Raw genomic sequence first — 12,043 nt, 5'->3', positions numbered from 1 at the left:
CGAAGAGGCCAGGTGGTGGCTGAGAGGTGGGGCTGGGGGACAGGGCACACTCGCACCTCGGTGCACGTAACACAGGCCGACGGAGGTCCAAACCATTTATTTCACAGTTTGGGGGGTCCCATCCCCTCCCCACTCTCAAATGCTTTTGTAGGGAAGATTAAGTGATCTCACAGGGTGACCTTTGAGAGCTGGGGAGGATTCAGGGTGGGGCAGCTCCAAGGACAGGGTGGCTGGATGTACAGAGGGGCAAAGTCGAATGGGGCATGCCACGCCTGGAGCCCGGGTTTCCGGTGTGCGGGGGGTGACAGACTTCACCCCAGAGAGAGGGTGCAGTGGGCTGTGCCCACTAGGAAACCTGGGGGCCCTTGCAGGTCTGGGGGCTGCAGGGTGCACTGGGCATTGTAGTGTTGTAGCTCAGGGGGCACAGGGCCACTGGTCATGTCCCTCAGCCAGGGAAAGGCACCGAGGACTCTGGACACTCAGCCTGCAGTGACAGAAGGTGAGGAAGGTGGGCAGGAGAGGGACCAGCCTCAGGTGAAAGCTGCGTGCGTCCCGGGCCCCAGTCCACCAAAGGACTCGGAGCTGCCTGGCCCTGGCTCTGCCTGGGTGCCAGTGGCCTCGCCGCAGGGAAGGGAGGGGCTCAGGGTGAGAGCAGCTGCTGGACCAGCTTCTGAAACTGCTCTCGGTGCTCGTAGATGTAGACCTCAGTCTCCCAGAGAACATTGACCAGCACTGCATCGTTGACCTCATCCAGCATGATGTCTGTCCCCAGCTGGGGGTTCAGTCTGTCCAGGCCAAGGAAGAGAGGTCACCCAGATAGGGTGGGGACAAGAGCTAGGATGGGGTGGGCTTGGGGAACACAGCAGCCCCCTGGGAAGGGAAGGCTCATGCTGCGGGCAGGGGTCAATGGGTCCCACCAGGCCGGGTGGTGCGTGGCTGGGGTCCTGGCCTCACCTGAAGTACTGGATCCCCACCATCTCGCACCAGGCCCGGGCGCGGTCCACAGCCCGCCCATCAGCGTCCGTGCACTGGGGAGAAACAGCCTCTATGAGCCTAGGCCACAGCCCCAGCACAGCCTACCCTGGCGTCCCTTGCAGCCCCACCCTGGAGACCCCCGGTTCTAGCGAGGGTCAACAGAAGGCGAGTCCCACTCCCTTGGCCTCAGACCCCAGCTGTGCAGTCTGGGGCAGGGGTTTCACATGTGGCTCAAGAGAGGCTGTCTGGGGTCACCGAAAGAGGGTGGGGTCAGCAGCTGAGTGGCTCCCCGTCCCCTCCCCCTTAGCTTTTGTCCCTGTATATTCTAGCCTTTCGTCCTTGTATTCTGGGCTTCTACACCAAGCTCTTTGCAGAAAGGGCTCCACGGCCAGAGGATGCTTGAGCATACACACTGTGGCAGCAAGGGGTAGGGGGTATCATGAACTGCTGTCCTGGGGATCTTCCCCCCAACCCCTGCAGCTGGCTGAAGAGGCTGACAGATCTAGTGGACCCCAGGGAGAGGGTGGAGAGCCCGAGGGAAGCAGGCTGGAGCCGGGGCCCAGACGCACACAGTCCACCACCATCTTGCCCAGTTCCTTGGCCCCAAAAACGGTCTTGGCCAGTTCCCAGGGGTTGCTGGGGCGGAAGACGTCCACACAGCTCACAGGCACCTGAGGGGACCGCCCTGTCCCCAGAGACACCACAATGGAGAGTTTCTTCACCTTGTTGCCCTGACCCTGTAGGGAAGAGGACAGGAGTAGCTGAACCCCTGCCATGGGTGGGTGCACCCAGGGGAGTCAGAGAGAGAGGCACTGGGGGCACCACAGAGGGGAAGAGGCCAGAGGACCAGGGCACACCTGGGTACACCTGGGCACTGCTCCTGGCCGGCCCCTGCAGGCGGGGTCTGGTTGTGCCCAAGCTGCAGCCCCCAACCCCCTTCCTGAAGGGCTGGTGTGGTGTCACTCAGATCTCCTAGGAAAGCCCCATATGTACCAAAAAAGCCTCACATCCCCTGGCTGTGGGTGCTCCTGCCAGCCTGTGGGCTGAGCACAATTCAAGGTCAGGCCAAGGAAGGGAGGGGAGGGATCGGTCATTGGTCTCTGCTGTTCATAGGTGTCACACCATTATCTCATTAATCCTCCAGGCAGTGCGTGGAAGGGTGTGATCGCCCTGCTTCACCATCAGGACTCTCAGCCAGGCTGGGACAGACCAGGAAGAAGTTTCCCCAGCCACATGTGGGTCATGGGGCTGAGACTTGGTGCTGCCTGGCATTTGTTTAACAAACTCTGCTGTTGATTTGCTGGGTGACCTTGGTAACCCTGTTGAGTAATCTGCTCTGGAACCCAGGCCCCTCATCCTTAACAGGACTTTGACTGGACAGACTTAGGTCTGAGCCCTTCAGGAAGCCCATCCTGTTGGTACTTCACAGGCCATGGCCACTGGGTCCTCATGGCACCTGGGGCAGGCACTGTCCCCCCACCCCTGCTCGGCAGCTAAAGTGAAGGACAGACTGGGTGGGCAGCCTCCGCTGGCAGGAGAGCCACTGACTCTGCACCATCCTGTCCCCAGGGGCCTCAGAATGGGTCCCCAGGCTTCAGAGCAAAGGCCCTGCCCCTCCTGGCCCTGCATAGCTCCTGGGGACACCAAGAGACTGTGTCCCTGCCAGAGCAGACTCTGCACGGGATAGGAGCTCCTTTCGGAAAGCACATGTTCCCTGTGGGGCAGAGTGGCAGATAGGGCCACGCACATTGCCCTCCCCACTATCTGCAGATGCTATGAACTCATCCTAGTGCTCTCAGCACACATTGCAGAATGGGCCTGGAATCCCTCTAAGCACCTGCTGGGTTCTAGGCCGTTATGGTGGGTGTGGGGTGCAGCCTTTGCTGTCCTGGGTGACTCTGCAGCTCACACTCATGCCCAGGCCCTCTTACCCTACTCGGCTCTCACCTTGCGGATCAGGTCCTGGTTGAACTCGTGGATCTCGGTCATGGCGTCCAAAGTGGGGTTGTTGGCTAGCAGCCCGCCATCCAGGAAGCGCCCATTGGGCCGGAAGTAGGTGGGGGCTGCCCCACTGCTCCGGGCTGCCCGCCACACCAGCTGCTCTGGAGTTGGGGGAGGAGGTGGCCCAGTGGCACAAAGGACTGGTATAAGACCTTGCACTTCAGATCCCAGAATATGTGTTAGGGGGCAGTGCAGGAAGACAGAAAGTCTGGGAACTCTTCTTCTTTTTTTTTTTTTTTTTTTGTGGCAGTACTGGGGATTGAATTTAGGGCTTTCACACTGAGCTACATCCCTAGTATTTTTTTTATTTTCAGTCAAGGTCTAAGGTGCTAAATTGCCCAGGCTGAGCTCAGACTTGCAGTCCTCCTTCCTCAGCCTCCCAGACTGCTAGGATTACAGGTGTGCACCACCACGCCTGGCTAGTCTGGGAACCCTTCAGAAGCAGGCCTCCCAGGTCATGCCACTGAGCCCCAGTCCTCTGGAAGGCAGGGTGCCACTGACGACCTCCTCAGCTCTCCTCTAGCTGGCCAAAGCCCAAGGGGCCCCATGAATGTCTGTCCTCAACCATCTGACACCAGGGCAATTTGATGTCAAGCCTGCAACTCCCACCCACCGCCCACAGCGTCCAAGCCAATTGCTTCCCACAGATGCATCGAACTGGGTTTTCACCTTCGGGCTGAGCTGGAGGCTTTAGGTTAACGTTCTGGCTGAAGCGAGGCTCCCGGATGGCCTCTGGGGCCTCATAATTCCGGAAGAGGTGGAGCTCAGCTGGCTGCCGATCAGACAGTGTCCCGGTCAGCATCACCCTGGGGACAGGCAGGAAGGAGGGCAGCTGACCCACCCACCGGCCACATCTCCCTTACCCAGCACTCTGGCCCCATCCCCAGACCTCTGAATCCTGCAGTGCAGGGGGTGTCAGAGTGGAAAGCACCTGGGCCTTGCTCAGGCAAGGTGGCAAACTTTGTCCTCATGCTGATGGGCTTATCCTTCTCCCAGTGATCCCTTCTGGGAATTCACCCTAAGAGGCTGCCACACGTGGGCGGCCCAGGCAGCGTGTGCTACTGAAGCAAATGACTGGAAGCAGCTGCAGTGTCTGTTGGTGGACAGTCCAGTGGTCTGCAGCTGCCTGCCCTGCCCATGGGGTGTCATGCAGAGTGACCCAGGTGAGGGAGTACTTATGTGTCAATAGGGCAGGAATAAGACATTTATGCAGAACAAACAGGGCTTGGGACACTAAGCCACATTTATCTCAGCGCCCTAAAAGGAACCCCCCATGGCCTGGCAACAGTGAGCTGGCTTGGGGATGGGAGCTGCTCAGTGGCTGCAGCTCCAGGTGGGATGGGAGGAGATTTCTATCTATGGGACCTTTGATACCTTTCCAGTCTTCTGCCAATGTGAGTCACCAGCCTATTAAAGTAGCCGCCTACTTATCTTGAGAGACACAGACATCCTAATCGCTGCTGGTGCTGCCCCCTTGGAAACTAGCATGTATCAAAATCCTTACAACTGTATAGCTCCTGGATCTGAGAATTCCATCTTTGAATAATCTTAAATAAAATGAAAGATTATTGTATAAGGCTATCCACTGCAATGTAATTCATCACTGTGAAAAATCTAACTAGAACAACAGAAGGGGTGAGTAAATAATGATATGTTTTGGAGCGGATCAAAGTGCTGAGAGGGAGTTCAGAGTAACATAGAGTTATATGTTAAATTGAAAAGAAAAATATAAAGGAAAGGGACAAAAAGCTCTGTAGAAGAAAGATTTTTAAAAAGGGTGGTGAGTCAGGAGGATCAGAAGTCTGAGGCCACTTTAGGCACTGAGATCTTGTTTCAAAATAAAAATCTGAGAAAAGGGCTGCTTGGTGGCAGAGTACTCGCCAGGAGGAGTCTGTGTTCAATCCCCACCCCTAATCCAAACATTCAAAAAGACCACCAGGGCCCGGGATTTAGCTCAGTGGTTCCGGCGCCTGCCTTGCAAGCACAAGGTCCCGAGTTCGATCCCTGGTACCAAAAAAAAAATAAAATAAACAAAAAGACCAACAAATTCTACGCAAGGTACATGAGAAGAAATCCCTATCTAGATGTAGCAGAGTGTAAATGTAGAGATCAAAACAACAAACAAAGTTATCCAGAGGCCAGAGGCCCATCAACTGTAAGGGAGTTCCAGATTAAATGGACTTGGGGTGCAACAACAAAATTAAAAGATAATGGAATGGTATTTTACATGTCCTAGAGAAAAACAAAGTCGCCAGACTAGAATTTTATTTTGTTTGTTTGTTTGTTTTGTACCAGGGATCAAACTCAGGACCTTGCGCTTGCAAAGCAGGTGGCAGAACCACTGAGCTAAATCCCCGGGCAGACTAGAATTTTATAGTCAGCATGAATAAGAGTGAAATAAAATGATTTTCAAGTCATGATATAAAATTCGCTTATTTTCAAACAATTCTGCTAGAGGATAATTTACCACCAGCAGACCTGCCCTAAGGGAAAGTAAAAGGAATGCACTAGGCAGAAGGAAAATCACCAGGATGGAAGTTTAATATGCAAGAAAGAATGGAGAGCAAAGAAGTCACATATGCACACGCAGAGGAGTCACCTTATACGGGCTTATAAGAACCTATTGACAAATCTCACAGGGGAATTGGTAAACATGCCAAATCAGGGCTTCCCCCGAGATATGGTTACCATCATACCAGATCTTTCCAGATAGATCTAACGGAGTACCAGATTAAAATATAATAATGTCTACAAGGCTTAAAAAAACAAGGCAGGTTAAATATACAGAAAAAAATCACTGATAGGATGGGAGAAGGCATAAGGCTAAGTGTTTTAACTTAGTGCTTGATTTCATCTGAGAAGAAGGTAATGCTATTAACTAAATGTAGACATTTTAGAGTTAAGCATGTGGGCTGGGGAGTAGCTGGTAGAGCACTTGCCTAGCACGCACCAGGCCCTGGGTTCGATCCCCAGCACCACACATACATGCACATGCACACCCATAGCGAAGCATGCACTACAAAACCACACAGACTGGACTGCATAAATTTCAAACTACTAGGGGGACAGTGGGATGTAATGATAAAGCCCTACTCAGTGAATCCAAAACTAGGCAAAAAGAGCAGAAGAAAAAGCCACAAGAGAGTAGGGTGGCATCTGTCAGCCCAAATAGAGCTGTGGTTTAACGAAAAGGGCTGTCGTGTAAACTTGGTCAAACATAGGCTGGCCATGTGACTCGGACTAACCAGTGAAATCAGGCTGAACTAAACTGATTTCAATAAACTTATTCCTACACATTAAAAACCTATGAGTGGGGCCAAGGATTTAGCTCAGTGGTTCTGCTGCCTGCCCCGCAAACTAAAGGACCCAAATTCAATCCCCAGTACCAAAAAAAACCCCCAAAAAACAAAAAACGTATGAGTGGACTAAATGGCCCAGGTAAGAACAAAGGGTAAAGGATTAGACAAACAAGTCCAGACATAACATAATGGTTTAGGGAGGCCGACTTGAACACACATGCAAATGAGTGGAAAGCAGCTGGTATAACTACGCAAGTAGCAGACAAAACGGACTTTCAGGCAAAGAGCATCCCTAGAGATAAAGAGGGACGCTTCATAATAATACAAGATTCCAGCCCCCAGAAAGATACATAGAAATTTAAGTTTATATGCAATTAATACCAGAGTATCAAACTATTAAAAGTGACAAAACAGCCAAAGCACAAAAAAATCGCCACACTAGGACTTTCCAACCTGTCTCAGTCACTGATAGAAAATGTGTCGTGCTCTAACTACTTTGAAGATAATAGTTACAGTGTAATAACTACTATTATTCTCTTACGATTATGAAATTTTGTTCTATTTTTTCATAAAATAAAATTAAAAATAATTGATAGAAGAAATGGATAAAATCAGTAAGAATATGGAAGATTTGGAAGTTTTAAATTAAATTCCTTGCCAATGTGGCTTAACAGGCATATAGAACTTAGCACCCAACAAAGGCAGAATCCTTATTCTTTTCAGTTAAGTATTTATAAAAACTAACTGAAAAGGGCCACAAACCAAGTCTCAAGAAGTTTTAAGAGATCCAAATCATGTTCTCTGGCCATAGTGATTAACAACAATAAGATAACTAGAATAGGGCTGGGGATTTAGCTCAGTGGTGCCACCACCTGCCCTGCAAGCAAGCGCAAGGACCTGAGTTCGATCCCCAGTACCAAAAAAAAGAAAAAAGCTAACTAGAATATGTCTTCAGTTCAGAAACTGAAAAATGCATTTTTAATAACCTACAGTTAAGAAAAGAAATTATAATAAAAATTAGAAAATCTTTTGAGCTGAATAATAATAAATATGGTTACAGGGTATAATCAAAGCACTACCTAGGGGAAATGTTCAGATTTATTTATGTATATAAATATGGCAGTCCCCATTCTCCGTAGCTTTGCTTTCTGTAGTTTCAGTTGCCCGTGGTCAACCATGGTCTAAAAATATGAAAATAAGCAATTCCTAAGATTTAAGCTGCATGCTATTTGGAGTAGCGAGATGAATCTGGTGCTGTCCTGCTCCTTCCCAGGGTACTCAGCACTGTCTCAGTTAACAGACTGGCTGTCTTGGCTATCGTTAGACTGACTGTGAGTACTGTCTGCAGTTTCAGACAACCCCAGGGGTCTTGAAACCTATCCCCCAGATAAGGGGGATCTAGTGTACACACTCACAACTCACACACACCGTATAGAGCAGAAGAAGAAAATCAATGACAAAACATTTTATTTCAAGAAGTTAAAAAAAGAGCCAGAGCTGGGTGTGGTGATGCACACCTGAAATCCCAGCATTTTGGGAGGCTAAGGCAGGAGGATTGAAAGTTTGAGCCCAGGGGCCTGGGATTTAGCTCAGTGGTTCCACCACCTGCCTTGCAAGTGCAAGGACCCGAGTTCCATCCCCGGTACCAAAAAAAAAAAACAAACAGTTTGAGCCCACCCTGGCTGACTTAGAGACTTAGCAAGAGAGATCCTATCTTAAAATAAAAAATACAAAGTGGCTGAGGATGTACCTCAGTGTGAAGGCCCTGGGTTCAATCCCTAGTTCAGCCCCCCAAAAGAACCCTAAAACAAACAAGTATCCAAGGAGTGCTATGGTTTAGGTCTGAGATGTCCCCCAAAGCCTTGTGTACTCATAGGCAGGGCTTCGGGGTAACTGGATTATGGATGATGTGTGCTAGGAGGTAGGGTCTGGCCAGGAGAGGCGGTCCCTGTGGTGTACCTGTCCTCCCAGCTCTTCTCTCCCCTCTCTGGTTCCCAGCTGCCCTGACATGAGCTGTTTTCCTTCACCCAAGCCCTTCCACCATGCTGCCAATCATACAAGGACTGAAACTTCTAAGACATGAACCAAAATAAAGCTTTCCTCCTTTACGTTATATCAGGTATTTGTCCCAACGATGAGAGAGTGACTAAGAGAAGGGGTAAATACAAGACATAAATTAATGAGGCAGAAGGCAAACAGAATAGAGTCAGTAAGTGGTAACAACTGATGTTCTGAAAGGCTAACCCATTTGAAAATTCTGTGGCAAGACGGGAATAACAGGGTGCTACAGCCCCTAGAAGATAGTAGGAGGACACTTTGACCAGATCCATGCCAATAACTGAGGATTTAGATCAAATGGATGCAGTCCTAGAAAAACATCACCAAAACTAACTGAAGACACTGAGAAACCCTGACCTCACAATCATTAAAGAAATTACTCCATGCAGTGACACACGTTTATAATCCCAGCTATAATCCTCCTGAGGCAGGAGGATCACAAGTTCAAAGCCAGCCGGGCAACCTAGCAAGACCTTGTCTTAAAAGTATTGTTGAATTGTTCACTTAAAAGAAGTAAACTTTATGATTTATAAATTATAGCTCAATTAAGTTATTTTTAAATGAGTGGTGATGGGGTCCTGAGCTGCAGTCTTGACCCTGAAGGGGCTGGAAATTTCTGAAGGGGCAGATGTGAAGGAGAAGAGAGTGTCAAGGCCCTGCCTACCATGGGTCCCACCCACCCGCCTCCTGCTCCCGGATACCTAGCCCTGCCTTTCTTATCCTCCTTGCTCACACCTCATCCTCAAACTGGAGCCCAGGGAGAACTGGACAGGGGCAGTGTCAGATGGCACCGTTAACGTGCAGAGGGCGTCAGAGGAGCCACGGGGTGCTAGAGTTAGAGAGAGGAGAGTTTGTACCCTGGTGCCGATCGCTAGCTTTGGGGACCAACATGCTGCTTATTACTATTGAGTCTCAGGCTCCTTGTCTAAGAAATGGGCCAACATTCCATTGTGTCACTGTTCTGAGGATTGAAAAGAGGCTTATACACAGGAAGTCCTCGGTATGTGCCAGACTTTCCCTTCCCAAGGCCTTCTGCTGTTATTTGGATGTGGTTTGTCCCCACCATCCCAAGGGTCCATGTGTTGGAAAGGTTGGTCCCTGTTTTGTGGTATTTAGAGGTGGAGCCTTTAAGTAGTGGAGCCTTGTAAAGGCGAATTAAGTCTTGGGGACATTCTCTCTGAAGGGATTAACACAGGCCTCCTGGAGGTGTCAGCAAAGAGCAAACCTGACCCTCATCTGGCTTCCTGTCTCATGTGATCTCTCCCTCCTCCATGTGTCCACTATGATGCTCTCCACTATGTTGTGACACAGCCAAGGGGACCCTCACCACAGGCTGAACAAATGGGGCCATGCTGTCTTGGACTTTCAGCCTCTAAGGCTATGAGCTAAATAAACCTCTTTTCTTTATACAGTACCCGGCCTTGGATGTTTTGCTATTGCAACATAAAATGCATTAATACACATGCCCAGTACATCTGCCAGCTCTCAGCAATAGCCACCCCTACCTTCCCTGCCATCAAAATTCATGGAGACTTCACAAATTGTCATTATTTGCAGATGACATGATACTCTATACAGAAGACCCTGAGAACTCGACTTAATAACCAAATTCAGTAAAGTAGCTGGATACACGGTCAACACACAAAAATCAATAGCTTTCCTCTTCACGAACAACAGGCTCACCAAGAGAGAAATAGGACAAACAATTCCTTTCACAATAGCATCCAAAAAATTGAAATACCTAGGAATCAACCTAAAAGAAGAAATCAAAGACCTCTTCTCTGAAAACTATAGCACTCTGAAAAGAGAGATTGAAGATGATATCGGAAAATGGAAAGACATCCCTTGCTCCTGGGTAGGAAGGATCAACATAGTGAAAATGGCAATACTTCCAAAACTGCTATATAGATTCAATGCAATCCCAATTGAAATCCCAGCAGTATACTTCACAGACCTTGAGAAAACAATCCAAAAATTCATTTGGAACCAGAAGAGACTCAGAATAGAAAAAACAATTCTAGGCAACAGAGACATGGCAGGGGTTATCACAATCCCCAACTTGAAACTATACTACAAAGTTATTGTGATAAAAACAGCATGGTACTGGCAGAGAAACAGGCCTGAAGACCACTGGAACAGATTAGAAGATGCAGAAACAACTCCAGACACACTCAGCCACCTCATCTTTGACAAAGGAGCCAAACACCCTCACTGGAGGAAAGATAGCCTCTTTAATATATGGTGCTGGAAAAATTAGATTTCAACTTGCCAAAGATTAAAACTAGACTTTTATCTTTCACCATGCAATAAACTAAAATCAAAATGGATTAAAGATCTAAATATTAAAACAGAAATGCTGAACCAGCTGGAACAGAGGTTAGGTACAACTCTTGAAGACATTGGTGTAGGAAAAGATTTTATGAACAAAACCTCAGTTGCCCATGAACTAGCACAAACAATGAACAAGTGGGATCTCTTCTTATTAAAAAGCTTCTGCACTGCAAGAGAAACCACCAACAGTGTGAAGAGACAACCTACAATGTGGGAAAAAATTTTCACCTGCTGTTCCTCAGACAATAGTCTACTATCTAGAATATATAAACAACTTTAAAAAAGCAGACCTCCCAAATTTAAAGATTCAATCCAAAAATGGGCATCTGAAATGAACAGACATTTCTCATACAAAGAAGTAGAAATAGCAAATAAACATATGAAAAAATGTCCAACATCACTGGTCCTTCGAGAGAAGCAAATGAAAACAATGCTGAGATTCCACCTCACCCCAGAAAGAATGGCTGCTATCATGAAATCAACCAATAACAAATGCTGGCGGGGCTGTGGGGAAAGAGGAACACTACTCCACTGCTGGTGGGAGTGTAGACTGGTGCAACAACTGTGGAAATCAGTATGGAGATACCTCAAAGAAGGACTGGAAGTTCCATTTGACCCAACTATTCCCCTGCTGGGTATCTTCCCCAAAGAATTAAAAGAATGATAGCACAGTGATATATGTGCACCCGTGTTCACAGTGGCATAATTTGTAATAGCTAAAACTTGGAAGCAGCCCAACTGCCCGTCACCTGGAGACTGGATAAAGAAAATGTGGTGTTGTTTTTTTTTTATAAAGTGGAGTACCACTCAGCCATAAAGAATGAGAAACTAGGGACATTTATAGTTAAATGGATGCACATTGAGGCGATACTCTTAAGTGAAATAAACAGGACACACGTGTAAATATTGAATAGTTTCTCTAGTGTGAGAAACTGAAAGTGTAAATAAGGACTAAAAGATTTAACAGATAATGTGAAATAGGAAGAAAAGGGGCAAAGGGGAAGGGGAAGTGGGAGGGGTAGGGGAAAGGGAAGAAGGGAATGGAATTAATATGAGAAAATGAAAAAATGGAAACAAAGTCTTTGTAAATAGGGAAGGATGGAGGGATTGAAGGGAGAGCAGGGAAATCGGGAAAAAGTAAGAACCAAGAGAGACTATGTAAAGGTGCAAATTTCCAATGGTGAATGTCATTATATTGTATATCTAAAATGTACCAATAAAATTAATTTTTTAAAAAAGAAATTACTCCAATCATCAAAATCTTCCCATTAAGAAAACTCCAGGCCTAGACAACTTTCCTGCCAAGTTCTACCAAATATCCAAGGAAGAAATAAAGTCACTATTATTTTACTAACTCTTCCAGAAAATAGAGAAAGAGG

At 47.8% G+C, this 12,043-nt stretch overlaps 1 protein-coding gene across 10 annotated transcripts in view; it reads right to left on the bottom strand.

Annotated features, from left to right (window-relative positions):
- Positions 1-81: 81 nt before the first annotated feature.
- Pla2g6 (phospholipase A2 group VI) overlaps positions 82-12,043 on the bottom strand; it is a 49,034-nt gene continuing 37,072 nt past the window's right edge. For 8 of the 10 annotated variants that reach the window (XM_087213897.1, XM_087213894.1, XM_087213898.1 and 5 more), the window contains 5 exons: positions 3,646-3,782; positions 2,923-3,077; positions 1,545-1,712; positions 955-1,028; positions 82-785 (listed from right to left, as the gene is read on the bottom strand). In XM_087213897.1, the coding sequence (XP_087070023.1) occupies positions 641-785; positions 955-1,028; positions 1,545-1,712; positions 2,923-3,077; positions 3,646-3,782 (679 nt within the window). In that variant the 3' untranslated portion in view covers positions 82-640. The remainder of the gene's footprint in view (positions 786-954; positions 1,029-1,544; positions 1,713-2,922; positions 3,078-3,645; positions 3,783-12,043) is intronic. The other 2 variants (XM_087213899.1, XM_087213902.1) reach the window with 1 other exon arrangement.

Source organism: Heterocephalus glaber, unplaced genomic scaffold, assembly GCF_053883595.1.
Source record: "Heterocephalus glaber isolate CG9 unplaced genomic scaffold, H.glaber_assembly_v1.0 deba00001444, whole genome shotgun sequence".
NCBI classification, from domain to species: domain Eukaryota; kingdom Metazoa; phylum Chordata; class Mammalia; order Rodentia; family Bathyergidae; genus Heterocephalus; species Heterocephalus glaber.
Note: the sequence above shows the minus strand (reverse complement) of the source record. Positions and strands in the feature narration are given on the sequence as shown.